General features: G+C 36.5%; 1 protein-coding gene across 1 annotated transcript; it reads right to left on the reverse strand.

Annotated features, from left to right (window-relative positions):
- Positions 1 to 15,854: 15,854 nt before the first annotated feature.
- Positions 15,855 to 16,230, reverse strand: Lyrm1 (LYR motif containing 1). The gene is given in 3 exon segments (XM_090327109.1): positions 15,855 to 16,042; positions 16,045 to 16,152; positions 16,155 to 16,230. Coding segments are annotated over 3 exon segments (372 nt in total).
- Between the last annotated feature and the right edge of the window lie 265 nt (positions 16,231 to 16,495).

A 16,495-nucleotide genomic window follows, 5' to 3' on the forward strand; every position in this document is an offset into this window, starting at 1 on the left:
CAAAAAGTCTGTGAGACTCTTATTTCCAATTAACTTTTAGTAAGTGGGAAGTGGGGCTGTGGCTCAAGGGTAGGGCAATAGTCTTGAGCTGAAGAGCTTCAGGGACAACGCCCAGGCCGAGCTCAAGCCCCATGACCTACTAAAAAAAAGCAGTAATGATTTCTGTCTAGAAAATTTGCAGATAGTTTTAAAAAAAATCTTTGAGTCAAATGTGTTATACAAATGTAGAAAGTACATGAAATGTCAGAGTTCAGTTTGATGAATTCTCGCATACTGTACACACTCAAGGTATCGAACACTATCCACATACAGAAATGCCTCTGTGATTTCTTCCATTCACTACCTCTCCTAAAAATTGTTCTGGCTTCATTAGCTATTGATTCTTTGTTACCTGTTGTAAAACTATGGAATCAAAAGACTTTGTTCTTTACCAGGGGTTTGGCCTAGTGGTAGAGTGCTTGCCTAGCATGCACAAAGACCTGGGTTCAATTCCTTGGTACCACATACATAGAAAATGCCCGATGTGGTGCTGTGGCTCAAGTGGTAGAACTCTAGCCTTGAGAAAGGCCAAAAACAGTGCTCAGACCATGAGCTCAAGCCCCATGACTGGCAAAGAAAAAGACTGTTCACTGCAATGAGTTTTTAACATTACCCTTATGAAGTAGTTGTACAAAAAATTACAATTCCACACATCAGATTATGAACGCAGTGCTTCTTGGACAATGCCACCCTTTCTTTTGTTCTCTCCCATTTTCCCCACCCATTCTTAACCATAAATTGCACAGTCCCATTTTCAAAAGGAAACTATTTAATAATTCACTCAATTCCAAATACATAGAGTGCATTGAATACACTGATTGCATTTGCTCCCCCTTCATTCCTGTGTTGTCCTCCCCCCCGCAAAAAAAACATATTTTCAGTTCCTGATATTTGATTTGATAAACTGTACATAAGTTATTCAGACAAGTTTTGGTTTCTTCCTCTAAATATGTAAATGCATATTTATTTATTTATTCATTTATTTATTTTTTGCCAGTCCTGGGGATTGAACTTGCCTTGGGCACTGTCCTTGTACACATTTTGTTCAAATTTATTGCTCAGCCACTTGAGCCACAGCACCACTTCCAGCTTTATTTTTTTTTCTGTCATGAGGCTTGAACTCTGGACCTGGTCGCTATCCCTGAGCGCTTAAGCTCAAGTCTAGCTCTCTACAACCTGAGCCACAGTACCACTTTGATTGTCTGGCAGTTAATTGAAGATAAATGTCTCGAGGACTTTAATGCTGAGGCTGATTTTGAACCGCAATCCTGAGTAGCTAGGAATACAGGCGTGAGCCACCTGTGCCTGGCCCTGTTTTTCTGAGTATGCAGTACTGAAAACTATAACCCAGGGCTTCATGCATGCTAGGCAAGCACTCTACCACTAAGCTACGTTGCTGGCCTGAAAATGTATTTTAAAAAAATTGAGATAGGGTCTCATAACTTGCCTCTAGCTCCCTCAACTCCGAGACTCAGAATCCCTAGTAGCTAGAGTTACATACGTGCATCATAATAACCAGTGAAATATCACATTAAGATTATTCATATAAATGTATTGTACAAAGGGGTTTTATTTGATATTACTACATGCATATAATGCATTTTAACCAAATTCATTCCATCTATGTCATCTCTCTTCCCTGTTCCTTTTAAGCAAATGTTAGTCAGTTTTGTTGTGCTTTTTTCATATATATATATTAATTTCATACATATATGCATAAATACCCACAAAGGGAGATAGATAATTGATTATAGATAGATAAATAGATAGGTAGATAATAGATATATGAATATATTTAAATTTATGTTTATAATATTCATCTCTATTAGTCTCTCCCTGACCTCGCTGGTTACCCTCACAAACAATCTCCCGTTTGCAGTCATGGCGTATTTCTATAGAATTGAGAGTCCACATGTAAACAAAAGCATGCAAAATCTTTCCTTCTGAAACTTAACATGATGCTCTCTAGTTTCATCTCTTTTCTTGAAAACTACCTGATTTCATTGCTTTCTATGGCTGAATAACAATATTTTATGTATATGTACCACATTTTCTTTACCCAATCTTCTCCTTATTGGCACCCAAGCTGATTTCATAATCTAGTTATTATGAACAGTATAATGATAAACATTGATGTGCAGTTATCTAGAACGCTTGCTTTGTAAATCAGGTATCTCAAATATATTAAGTAAATAAAAGATGGTGGTATACACTTCAGAAGCTGAGGCAGGAGGCTTATGAGCTAAAAATAGGCCGGGTTTCAGGAAGACCCTTTCTCCTTGAGACACACACACACACACACACACACACACACACACACACACACACACGTACATCTTGCAATAAAGTATAATAAATGAATTGAAAAACTGACCAAAGGGCATCATCTGCAAAGTGGAACAGGTACATAAGAATTACAAGGCATCAGTGACCCATGATTGTAATACTAGATACTCCGCAGGCTGTCATCTGAGGACCTTGTTTTGAAGCCATCCCAGGAAGCAAAGTTCATATGATTATTTTCTCCAGTTAGCAAGCAAAAAAGTCAAGGTGTTGCTCAAGTAGTAGATTACTAGCTTTGAGCAAAAATGCCAGGCAACAGCAAAGCTCTGAGTTCAAATCCCAATTATTGCACACATACACAGACAGACAGACAGACAGACACACACACACACACACACACACACACACACACACACGAAGTAGTAGAATAGCTAATAGGTCAAATTATATTATTCAATTTAAGCAACATAAATAAAAATAAAAGGCTGACACAGCCATGGTTTAATGTTAAACATATGAATATATGGTTAGAAAGTACATAGGAAGAGAGAAGGACAGAAAGTATATTTGAATATTGATCAAAGCCTTCAAGTTTGATGGAAGAGACTAGTATATATAAATATAAGAAATTAAAAGAAATCTAAACTACATTTTAAGAATTGAGATGGTGAGAAAAACGTATATTGTGTTGTTGCTGGGTGGAATATTCTGCAGATGTCTGTTAGATCTAGTTGGTCTATATAGTTGTTCAGTTCTAAGGTTTCTCTGTTGAGTTTTTGCCTTGTTGATCTGTCCATAGGTGAGAGTGGTGTGTTAAAGTCACCGACAATCACTGTATTTCGATCTATGTATGGTTTCAGTGTAAGTAAAGTATGCTTGATGAAGTTTGGAGCTCCGGAATTGGGTGTGTAAATATTTAGGATCGTTATGTCTTCCTGGAGGAAAGATCCCTTTAGTAGTATGTAGTAACCTTCTTTGTCTTTTCTTACTAATTTTGGTTTGAAGTCTATTTTATCTGATATGAGGATGGCAACTCCAGCCTGTTTATGGGGGCCGTTTGCTTGATAGAGTTTATTCCAACCTCTCACTTTCAAAAGATGATTGTTTTTTTGGGTAAGATGTGTCTCTTGAAGACAGCAGAACGATGGCTCTTGCTTTTTGATCCAACTAGACAGCCTATGCCGTTTAATTGGAGAGTTAAGTCCATTGATATTGAGAGTTAGGATTGAGAGCTATTTATTGGGTCCTACCATTTTTAAAAGCTTTTATTTGGGCCTGTGTCTTGACAGTTCTTGTGGTCCTTAGATGGTATGCTGTTCAGGTGCCATTTCTTTCCCTACATTGCATTTATTTTGGTTTTCTATGTATAGAACATCTTTCAGAATTCTCTGTAGTGTTGGTTTTGTTGCGACATATTGTTGCAGCTTTTCCCTGGAATGGAATGTTTTTATTGTTCCCTCAGTTATGAATGAGAGCTTAGCTGGGTACAGTATTCTTGGTTGGTAGTTATTTGACTTAAGGGCATGACATATATGCTTCCAGTCACTTCTTGCTTGCATGGTCTCTGGTGAGAAGTCTGGGGTTATTCTGATTGGTTTTCCTTTATAGGTTACTGAACCCTTTTCTCTGGCTGCCTATACGTTTTTCTCAGCAGCACATGGAACATTTTCCAAAATAGATCACATCTTAGGCCATAAAACAAACCTGGACAGATTCAGAAACACTGAAATTATTCCATGCACACTCTCAGACCAAAAAGGCATCAAACTGGAACTGAACACACATCTCCACCAACGAAAACCCTGTAACTCATGGAGACTGAACAAAACATTGTTGAATCACCAATGGGTCATCGAAGAGATCAGAACAGAAATCCAACAGTTTATGAAATTTAACAGTAAGGAGCACACAAAATACCAACTCCTTTGGGACACAGCAAAGGCAATACTCAGAGGAAAATTTATAGCACTGAGTGCCTACAACAACAAGTTGGAAAAATTGCAAACCAACAAGTTAATGTCTCACCTTAAGCTCCTGGAAAAAGAGCAACAAACCAACCCTAATCCCAGTGGAAGAAAGCAAATAATTAAAATCAAAGCAGAATTAAATGATTTGGAATCCAAAAAAAACTATAGAAAGTATCAACAAAACAAGGAATTGGTTCTTTGAAAGAATTAACAAAATTGACAAGCCCTTAGCAAATCTTACCAAAAAAAGAAGAGAGCATATCGAAATAAACAAAATCGCAGATGAAAATGGTAATATCACGACAGAAATTACCAAGATCCAGAATATCATGAGGGAATACTTCTCAAACCTTTATGCCAACAAATTTGAGAATCTAGATGAAATGGATGAATTCCTAGCCAATATTAACATACCCACACTGAACCAAGAAGAACTAAGCCAACTCAAGAGGCCTATTTCAAGCTCTGAAATAGAAATGGCAATTAGAGAACTTCCACCTAAGAAAAGCCCAGGGCCAGATGGATTCACAGCTGAATTCTATAAGGTCTTCAAAGCAGAGCTCACACCAATACTCCTCAAGCTCTTCAATGAAATTGAAAATGAAGGTTCCTTACCAAACTCATTCTATGAAGCCAGTATATCCCTCATCCCCAAACCAGACAGCGATTCATCAAAGAAAGAGAACTATAGACCTATATCTTTGATGAACATCGATGCAAAACTTCTCAACAAAATACTGGCCAACCGTCTACAACAACTCATCAAAAAAATTATACACTATGATCAAACTGGATTCATCACAGGGAGGCAAAGCTGGTTCAACATACGCAAATCAATTAATATAATTCAACACATCAACAGGAGCAAGGACAAAAATCACATGATTGTCTCAATAGACGCGGAAAAGGCATTTGACAAGATCCAATACCCCTTTATATTAAAAGCTCTGGAGAAACTAGGAATCCATGGAACATTCTTCAATGTAATAAAGGCTGTGTATGAGAAACTTACTGCTAGTATTACACTTAATGGTGAAAATCTAAAGCCATTCCCTCTAAAATCAGGAACAAGACAAGGATGCCCACTCTCTCCACTCCTTTTTAACATAGTACTAGAATTCCTAGCCAGTGCAATAAGGCAAGAAGCAAGCATAAAGGGGATCCAAGTAGGGAAAGAGGAAATAAAACTATCCCTCTTTGCAGATGACATGATTCTGTATTTAAAGAATCCTATAGACTCTACTCCCAAGCTCCTTGAGCTGATTCAAAGCTTTGGAACAGTAGCAGGCTATAAAATCAACCCTCAAAAATCAACTGCCTTCCTTTATGCCAACAGTGAGAGGAACGAGGCAATAATCAGGAAAGAAACTCCTTTCGCAATAGCCTCAAAGAAAATTAAGTACCTAGGAATTAGCTTAACTAAGAATGTAAAGGACCTTTTTGACGAAAACTTTAAAACCCTAAAAAAGGAAATTAAAGCAGAACTAAGGAAATGGAAAAACCTCCCATGCACCTGGATTGGAAGAATCAACATTGTGAAAATGACAATCTTGCCAAGAGCTATCTACAAATTCAATGCAATACCCATCAACATCCCAATGTCATTCTTTAAAGAAATAGAAGAGGCAATCCAAAATTTCATATGGAACAATAAAAGACCCCGTATAGCAAAAACACTTCTTAGCAGAAAGAACAGCACTGGAGGAATTTCAATTCCAAACTTTAGACTCTATTACAGAGCTATAATTCTCAAAACAGCTTGGTACTGGCACAGGAACAGGCCTGAAGACCAATGGAATAGAACTGAGGACCCAGATATTAAACTACAGACCTATGGCCACCTAATCTTTGACAAGGGAGCCAAAAAAATAGAATGGAAGAAAGACAGCCTCTTCAACAAGTTGTGCTGGCAGAACTGGTTAAGCACCTGCAGAAAACTAAAGCTGGATCCTTCTTTGTCACCTTGCACTAGAATTAACTCCAAATGGATCAAAGACCTGGAGGTAAAAGCTGACACACTGAAAACTGTACAGGAAGGAATAGGAGATACACTAGGCCTCCTTGGCACAGGTCGAAACTTTCTTAATAAGGACCAAGAATCACAACAAATCAGAAAGGCTGGATAAGTGGGACTGCATTAAACTGCAGAGCTTTTGTATGGTAAAGGACATAGCTAGTAAACTAATCAGGAAGCCTACAGAGTGGGAGAAGATCTTCACCAACCAAACAACGGACAAAGGCCTCATATCTAAAATATATCAACAGCTCAAAAAATTGAATCACTCCAAAACTAACCTCCAAAGTAACAACCATCCCATTAAAAAATGGGCCAAAGACTTAGAGTCTTCTCTGAAGAAGAAACAAAAATGGCCTATAGACACATGAAGAAATGCTCAACATCTCTGGTCATAAAAGAAATGCAAATCAAAACAACTCTAAGATTCCACCTCACTCCAGTTAGAATGGCCAGGATCAGGAAAAAAAATGACAACAGATGCTTGAGGGCATGTGGACAGGAGGGATCACTACTACACTGTTGGTGGGAGTGCAAACTCGTTCAACCACTATGGAAAGCAGTGTGGCAGTGCCTCAAAAGGCTAAACATAGAACTCCCCTATGATCCAGCAATTCCACTACTTGGCATTTACCCAACCAACCAGAAACAAGGACATACTAAACCCACTAGCACAACAATGTTCATTGCAGCACTATTCACCATAGCAAAGATATGGAACCAACCTAGATGTCCCTCAGTTGATGAGTGGATCAACAAGTTGTGGTATTTGTACACAATGGAATTCTATGCTGCTGTCAGAAAGAATGACATCGCCCCATTTGTTAGGAAATGGAAAGACTTAGAAAAAATCATATTAAGTGAAGTAAGCCAGACTCAAAGGAACTTAGGCTCAATGGTTTCCCTCATTTGTCATAATTAGTAGAAACCTTGGGCTCTACTAGCAGAGATCTGCAATAGAGCAAAATCTTGATACATAAGGCCATATAATGTGAAGCTAATTGAAAGGACCTCCAGGATATTGAAACAAAAGCCATATAATGAATGATTGTTGTCCTTAATGTACTATGTTGTCTCTCATCTCCTTTGCTGTCCCTTGGTTATCTCATATTGGTATGGTATCTCACTTTGTTATCTGATATATTGAATTTATTTGTATTTGGATATTTGAAATTTGATAGGGAAGGGGGGAAAACCAAGATGGGTGGAGGGTGGGGGGGGAGGGAAATGGGTACCAAGACATGTGAAAGGGTATCAATGTATGTGAATTAATGCACCTTCTATCTGGCAAATATCATGTAACCCTTTTACTAATTGCAATAAAAAAAATTAAAAAAAAAGAATTGAGATGGTGGAACGACCCGTTGGAATCAATCTGAATCCCTGGGTCATCTGGTAGCCAAAGTTCTTGCCAACCCACGTCATAATTCCTATTGTATCAGTTGCATTAATTGAAAATTCCTGTGGTTAGGCTTATGAGATTCTTTAATTTGTAAGATAATAGTACATTTGTTCTTGTTGCAAAAATTTCTAAAAATATAGATGAACCACAATTCTCTATGTTGTTCCCATAGAATTTTTGCCTTCTCTTCTGAAGTAACCAGTAATTTGTTAATTTTTTTACTGAGTCTACACTTTTCATAGACATTTTTTATTATAAAATATATTGTATTTTGGGCCAGGAGTTTGGTCTAGTGCTAGAGTGCTTGCCTAGCATGCACGAAGACTTGGGTTCAATTCCTCGGTACCACATACATAGAAAAAACAAGACTGAAGTGGTGCTGAGGCTCAAGTGGTGGAGCTCTAGCCTTGAGAAAGTTCATTCATAAGTTTTTATCAATGATGTACTAAGCTAAAACACTCAATAAGCAAAACAAAAGAAAATTACAGGATTGTAGGATTGAATGGGGTAAAGAATAGGCAGAGTTTAGTTTTCAAAAGATAGGTGAAAGAACGAGAAAGAATCTATAATGAATTTGGACTTTGAATTTTGGTTGCTAGAAACTGAGCAAAGAAAGAAGAGGAACCAGTGCCTGGTCGCTGGTAGCTACTCAGGAGGCTGAGATCTGAGGATCATAGTTTAAAGCCAGCCCAGGCTTCAAAGTCCATAAGGCTCTTATCTCCAATTAACCACCAGAAACCCAAAACAGTGCTGTAGCTCAAGTGGTAGAGCACTAGCCGTGAGCTGAAGAGCTCAGGGACAGCAGCGCCCAGGCAGAGTTCAAGCCCCACGACCGAGAAAAAAAATAAGAGAAAGAAAGAAAGAAAGAAAGAAAGAGAGAGAGAGAGAGAGAGAGAGAGAGAGAGAGAGAGAGACAGAGAGAGAGAGAGAGACAGAGAGAGAGAGAGACAGAGAGACAGAGAGACAGAGACAGAGAGACAGAGAGACAGAGACAGACAGAGAGAGACAGAGACAGAGAGACAGAGAGAGAGACAGAGAGAGACAGAGAGAGAGAAAGAAAGAAAGAAAGGATGGGAGAAAGAAAGAAAGAAAGAAAGAAAGAAAGAAAGAAAGAAAGAAAGAGAAAGAGAGGATGGAAGAAAGAAAGGAAGAAAAGAAAGAGTAGGAAGAGTCGATATTGAATTTAGTGAACAGATAATATGAGGAAGAGGTGAGACAGTTTAGTGTAGACTTCATAGATAGTAAGGTTCTATCAGCCTTCCAGGTAGAGCTGTTTAATGGGATGATGAAAGAAAGTTGTCTTTCACATAAGGTTTTGTGATTGAGATTATATTGAATTGTATTTGTTAAGGCCATAAGCTAAAGAAAAATATCAGTATGTATAGGTAATATCCTATGTGCTATAAGATTTCATGTACTCCTCTGTACACACAGATATCAAAATTATATAGTGAATTCGTTCAAGGAAGGAAAGTACACAGAAAAATCCAATTAGACAAAGTTCATTTTTTCAGTGTGGATAGACTACTATAGACTCTCTTTGGGAGGTAGGCTGGAGCAATCATAAGGCTCACTCTCCCTTCTTTCCTTTCTTTTCTTGCTTTCTTTCATCTTTCTTGCCTTTTTCTATCATTAATTAACAATAATCATACATATTTATTGTGCACTATATGAATTTTTCTGTGTATGCACTGTAGAATGATTTAATGAAACTAATATTCCTGTTGCCAGTTTGCTTTTTGTGTGCAAACAAATGTTTAAATTCTATTTTGTAGAGTATTTTTGTCAGTTATGGTACTTGAACTCTGGGCCTGGTCTGTCCCTGAGCTCTTCAGCTTAAGGCTGGCACTCTACCACATTGAGCCACTGTGCCATTTCCGGTTTTCTGGTGGTTAATTGGAGATAAGAATCTTGTGGGTTGGTTTGAATCCTCAGATCTCAGACACCTGAGTATCTAGGCTGGTGTGAGGCTCCAGAGCCAGATGCTTCTTTTACAATTTTGAAAAATACATATTTTAACTAATTATTATCTCATTGCAATGCAATAGATAATGAAGACACCTTTTTCTTTCTTAAAGCTTTGTACTCCTCCCTTTTCCATTTTTGTGCTTTCTTTTATTACTCCATGTTTCTAGAAGATTGACTTATTTAGATTCTGTGCATACATGAGGCCATATGCTTCTTTGTGTGTTTGTACCTGAGCTGGGGCTTAAACTCAGTGCACTCTGCCACTTAAGCCGCATCTCCACTTCTGACTTTTTCTTGGTAATTGGAAATTTGAGTCTCACACTTTTCCTGCTCAAGCTTGACTTTGAACAACGATTCTCAGATCTCAGTCTCCTGAGTAGTTTGGATAACAGTTGTGAGCCACGAGTTCCTGGCTGTCCTTGGCTTATTTAACTTAACCTAATAGTCTCCATTTCTGTCAATACTATCACATACACTAAACAATGTTTTATCAGGTTAAATAAATATTCCATTTGCTCTCTCATTCTCTGTATATGTGTGTCTCTCCTTCATGCATGTATATTTTGTGCACAAGTATGGATGTATAACTCATTTTCTTTAGCTGTTTACTCACTGTACTCACAGTTTACTTTCTTATCTTACCTACTGTGAAAAATGCTTAAGCGAACAAAAAAAAAACCTTCACAGTCAATTGATTTTTGGCAAAGGTGCTAAGAAAACACAAGGGAAAGGACAGTCTTTGAAAATAAATGATATTGGAGAAACTGAATATCTACATGCACAGGAATGAAATTGGACCCTTATCTCACACTATGTAAAGTCCACTGAAAGTGGATTAATGACTTGAAATTGTAATGTTTCCAGAAAAAGGCATAGGGGGAAAGTTCGGTGATATTGGTCTGGAAAATGCTTTCTTTTGTGGAACTTTATAAGCACAGACTACAAAAACAAAAATAGGCAAGCAAGATTACATCAAACTAAAAAGCTTCTTCACAGAAAGGAAACAATAGTGTGAAGAGACAGCCTACAACTCATAAGAAAATATGTTTAGAACATACATCTGATAAGGACCTAATATCCAAAGCATAAGTAGCACAAACAACTCAATAGCAAGAAAACAAATAATCTGATTTAAAAGTAAGCAGACATTTCTCAAAAGACAAGCCGCCGAAAATAACATTTCTCAAAAGAAGCTATTCAAATGGTCAACAGATACATGAAAAAAATGTTCAACGTCTCTTAATATCAGAAAGCTGCAAAAGAAAACAACATTGAGATAAGACTTCACCTTTATTAGTTTAAGGTTATTTTCAAAAAGACAAATGATATAAGTTCTTTAAACAATGTAGGGGAAAGGCAATCTTGGAACACTGTCAGTGACAATATAAATTAGTACAGCCATTTTTTAAAAAAGAATAGTGGTTCTGAACAGATCTAAAAATGGAGAACTGAATTACCATGTAATCCAGCAATCCCTTGTCTATGTGCATATCCCAAGATATATCTTGTTTATTCTGTATCTCAGAGACCACACTCCTAAGTTGAGATATGTCCAATAAATTGAAACTACTTAATACATTTTGAATGTTTTAAGTTGTTCATAAATTTGGTTCTTGTTATTTCAACTTGGAAGCATAACATTGAAAATACAAATTTCAAAGCCAAGGATACACTAAATGGATCATTTGGAATATAATGCCATCTTAACAATAATGCCAGCTCTACAATATGGAATATGCCATCCATCATGGTGAAGTGTATTTGCTTGTATTAAAGATTTGATAATTTTCAACCACATTTTGTATGTTCCAGTGTGCAAATCTTGCACTTCTTTCCTGAAATCTATTCTTAAATATTTTGTTATATTAAACCGAAAGGGCATATAACTTTTAATTTCTATTTAAGATTGTTCATTACAATATAACAAGGTAAAAGTAATTTTTGCATGTTGGGCTAATAATCTACGGCTATTGATAGTTTAATTATCTTTGCATGAATTTTGAAGTATTTTATACAAAGGATCATATTGTGTGAACAGATACAATTTTGGTTTTCTTTTCTAAATTCAATTACTTTTCTTTTTCTTTTCTAATTGCGCTCAGGAAATTCTAGTTGAACACCGAAAGTCAATACAAAAAGGAATCATTATCACCTTGTTTCTTAGAGAGAAAGCTCTACAGTTCACCATTAAGTATAATGTTAGTTATTGGTTTTTCACAAATGTCCCCTGTTATTTGGAGTGAGCTTTTTTCTACATTTTGTTTAATGAGTGCTTTCTTTTAATTATGAAATGTTATTTGATATTGCTGAAAAATGTTCCTTATCAAATGATGTAACATCTTTCTTTTAGACTTTTTACATATCTATATAGATACAGACGATTATAGATGAAAGATAATAGATAATATAGATAATAGAGATAGATGGATAGGTAAATTAATAGACAGAGGCAGACAGACAAATAAGTGAGTTGTCATTACCTAATTTCATTTCCTTGAATAAGTCCTACATGATCATATTTTTATTACTCTTAGTATTCTTTTGGCTTTTAATTATATTTTGTTGATAATTTTGCCTGTATTCATAAGGGACAATAGTTGGAATAGTTGGTAGTTTGCTTTCTTTTGATTTCTTCGTGTATAATTTGATAGCAAGAAACACTAGCTTCACAAAATGAGTTAGGAACTGGAATTCTCATAGCTGATTTTTGGGAAGGTACTGAGAAGACTGAGTTGACTTGCTCTTTACATTTACCAGTGAACTTATGTGTCCCTGCATTTTACGGTAAAGTATATGATTACTTGCTGTTTTTGTTGTAGATCTGCTCTATTCAGGGAATTTGTGTATTTCCAAGAGTTTCTACTTTAGTGATGTAAAATTATTTAGACCATTATAAAATTCTTTTTATAAATACGATGATGCTCATAATGTGTTGTGTTTCATGATAGATTTTATTGAATTATGTATTCTCACTTTTGCCTTGGAAAATCTAATTAGATTATTGTCAACTGTGTTGATCTTTTCAAAGAGCCAAATCATTTTCATTGATTCTACTGGTTTTGAACTTCATATTATCATAAATTAATTGAGTATAGATACCTCATTATAATATTTAGTACATAACTGTAATGTAGTCTGATCAGATGTACCCAGTCTATATTAATTTTATTAACTATTAAACATTTCAATGAGTTTAATTTTAATATTTTTAAAATATTATAATGTACCTTCATAATCATCATCCTATCACGCAATTATTTCTCCCTCCCTCCACTTACTGGTTCCTTATTTCATTCTCCATTTTACTATTATATCACCCTATTATTTTTATGTCCGGACGTCTTATAGGGACAAATACATGTGATATGTGTGTTTTTGAGCTTAGCACATCTCATTTAAAATGATTGATTCATTCTGTTTTTCTGAAAATGACAATTTAATTATTTTAGTTGGTCATGGGACTTGAACTCTTGGCCTGGACTCTGTTCCTGAGCTCTTCAGCTCAAGGTTAGAGCTCTGTCCCTTGAGCCACAATGCCCCTTCCATTTTTCTGGTGGCTAATTGGAGATAAGAGTCTCACAGACTTTTGTGCCTGGGCTAGTTTTGAACCATGATCCTCAGATCTCAGCCTCCTTGGTAGCTAGGATTATTGGCTGGAGCCACTGGCGCTTGGCATACAATTTGATTCTTTGTGTATGAATAGTGCTGTATAGTATATGTGTACCACACTCCTTTATCTACTCACTGGTTACTGGGCACTATGGAAACTTTCTATTGGGTTACTTTTTATTCGATTGCTTTGTTGATAATCTCTGTATGATGACACATTATTCTTTAGCATTCTTAGTATATGTAAGGCATACTTCTGACTTGAGTGTACTAAATATATATAGCTTTGTATATGACAGTTATAGACCTATGAAGTAGTTTGATAAAATAGTTGAGTTAAAGTTTTCATCTAATATATCAAATGCTTCTGAAACGATAATTTTTATTTATATTTTGGAGTGTACCATTTATTTGGTTGTGCTGAGAATTGAATCCAGGGCATTGTACATGCTAGAAAACATCCCCAGGCCTCTATTAATTTTTTCTATAAATATTTCAGAGTTTCATGGTTCTCTAAATGATTTGTAGTTTGTCACCTGGATATCTGAACAGTTTAACATGATAATTCTGGCAGTCATATTACTTTTCCTTGACATAATGTTTTGCTGTTACTTCTTATTGAGTTTCTATTTGTTTAGTGACCTTTACAAAAATTATTGTAAAGTTTGCATTTTATCTCATTATATGACAACTGTGGCCTATATTACATTATCCTAGTGATCACTATATTTAAAGTTTCCCCAAGTACCTGGATGCAAAATGTAAAACAAAAGAAACATAAATTATTAGTCTTCACGTATTTCCAATGTGTAGAAAAACATTTACAAATCTGCTTTAGCCTTCACTCTATCTTGGTACAGACTCTGAAAGTCACCTAGATGTGATCTATTAAGCTCTTTTTGTGATTTGTGAACATGTATATAGCCATGGCAGATTTCATTCCCCCATATATTTTCCTTGGCAACCTCTTCATTGCTGTAAATGAAATTCCCACACATTCCTTTGTTCATATATTGCTTTTTCAGATTGAAATTCTTTTGACACACAGGCACTGCAGAAAATACTTTTTCTCTAAATACTTTTGACAATCACCAAGAAGCTACCTCAGCACCAAAAACAGACTGTGTCAGGTGAAACCATTGAAATCCCTTGTGAAGTACATCAGAGGGCCAATACAAAAGTCAAAATATAAAATCACAATTTTAGAGCATTTTGATTCATGCTTCTTTCTTTGACATTAGAAACGTGCACTGAGAGTGAGGACTACCCTTTTAGTGTTCCTCCCTCAGGTTTATGGAACAATAACTGATAAACAAAAACTAAATTTATTTAAGGAAGAATTTCATATTTTGCAACCTTCTTCCAGGTTTATTGAACTAAAATTGATAAGTAAAATGTTTATATATTGAGGGAGCTAGACAATAACATAGATGTCAAGCTAATTAACATAGATATGATATCACCTTTATTTTTATATATTTATGTGTTTAGAGTATATAGCATCTACTTAGCAAATCTAATGATGGAAAATGGTATTCTTTTTGTTTGATTGGCAATATCAGAACTTTTTATTTTTTAATTTTTGGGCAAAGCTTTTTATTATTATTAATAGTCATACCTATTCTCTTTGGAGGTATGAGAGGTTGACATGGATGCCATGAAATGTCACCTGACTTTACATGAAGGAGTGCAAATCCTTTATGTTTTCATCTCTATTTGTCTCGTTGTTTTCAGTTTGAAAGTCAGTTTAGACCATGTACTCTTTCATTATGTTCAAGTAAAGGACAACAAATGTAAATGAGTTTCAAGGAAAGGTTTCAGATCCTAAGCATACCTTGCTTAATCATGGAATGTAAGATAAGGTAAAATTTGCATTTAATTAAAACATGACTTTTGTGAATTCTTGGGCAGGGTAGTGCCGAATGAATGCCACAAATATTTTCATGAAAAACCACAATCAATCCAAAGATGGGCTTTCTAGAAATTGGAAGGAAAAAAGCCACAAGAACAGCAAACCTGTAACATGAAGAGAAATCCCTCAAAAATATTCTAAGTAACTCCTCTTTTTTTTTTGCCAGTTATGGGGCTAGCACTCAGGGCCTGAGCACTGTCCTTGGACTTTTCTCACGGCTAGAGCTCTACCACTTGAGCCATGACACCACTTCCAGGTTTTTGCTATGTATGTGGTACCAAGGAATCAAGCCCGGGTCTTCGTGTATGCTAGGCAAGCATTCTACCACTAGGCCAAATTTCCGGGCCACTATAACCCCTCTTTACATCACCCTACAATGAAATTTAAAACCAAGACCAAAACCAAAACTTCCAGCAACTGCCTAATTTCTTTCCACCCAGCGAATATGTGAAGAATGGCATTCCCATGTAAGCTTCGGTCACTTCAGCCTTCCTCTTGTAGGCCGTTGTCTTGTTTCCAAAAGTGACTTCAGTGAGGATGTAAGATTCATCACCCTAGATTTAATTTCATTCATTCAGCAGTAGTACTACTCTGAGGAGGGCCACACAGGCAAACAGCAGTGATAAGGACCAATTTGGAAATACAAAAAAGACATTGCGATTATTGCCTTTTTTTTTTAAGGAGTAGGGTCTTGTTATCTGATTTACATTCAAGAGCAAATTGGTTCATCATTCCTCAGCCTTGCAATGGGGTAAGGCTCATTGGAGGCAGAAGAACTGGTCTCGGGTAAGAAATCTGGTAGTGCACTCCAATTTCAATCTGTGCAGTGCATTCATCTATACACTGATCAGGTTTATGTCTGTGAGATTTTTGTTTTTCTGGAACAGTATTCTAGCTTCATTGAGCATGTACTGTTTTTCTTCCATGGTATCTTCCATCTGTCCTAATGTGGCTTGCATTTCCTTACAAGTTTGAAAATTTTGCGATAGAGACCAAGGACTTCTTGTCGTGTTGCTGTGGTCATCTTCGGACCCATCTGCATCAGTCCTACCTTCCCCCATTCACAGAAGTCCTTGGAGGGCTGTGAGGAGGCAGCGCAGGGAGCTTCACCTTAGCGGTGGCCCACCAAACTTCACAGGCAGGTCCTGTAGGATAGGCCGGACCAAACCACAGGGCAGATGTCTTAATTCCAGGTCAGGATAGGCTCGAGTCTCCTTCAGTTTCCAATTCTACACATTCTTCACCGCATGCAACAAGATACCCAAACCGGTCCTCTCCTTAGTTTCCCCTTTACTCCTTTA

This window comes from Megascapheus bottae, chromosome X (assembly GCF_031878675.1).
Source record: "Megascapheus bottae isolate mThoBot1 chromosome X, mThoBot2.hap1, whole genome shotgun sequence".
Lineage (NCBI taxonomy): Eukaryota > Metazoa > Chordata > Mammalia > Rodentia > Geomyidae > Megascapheus > Megascapheus bottae.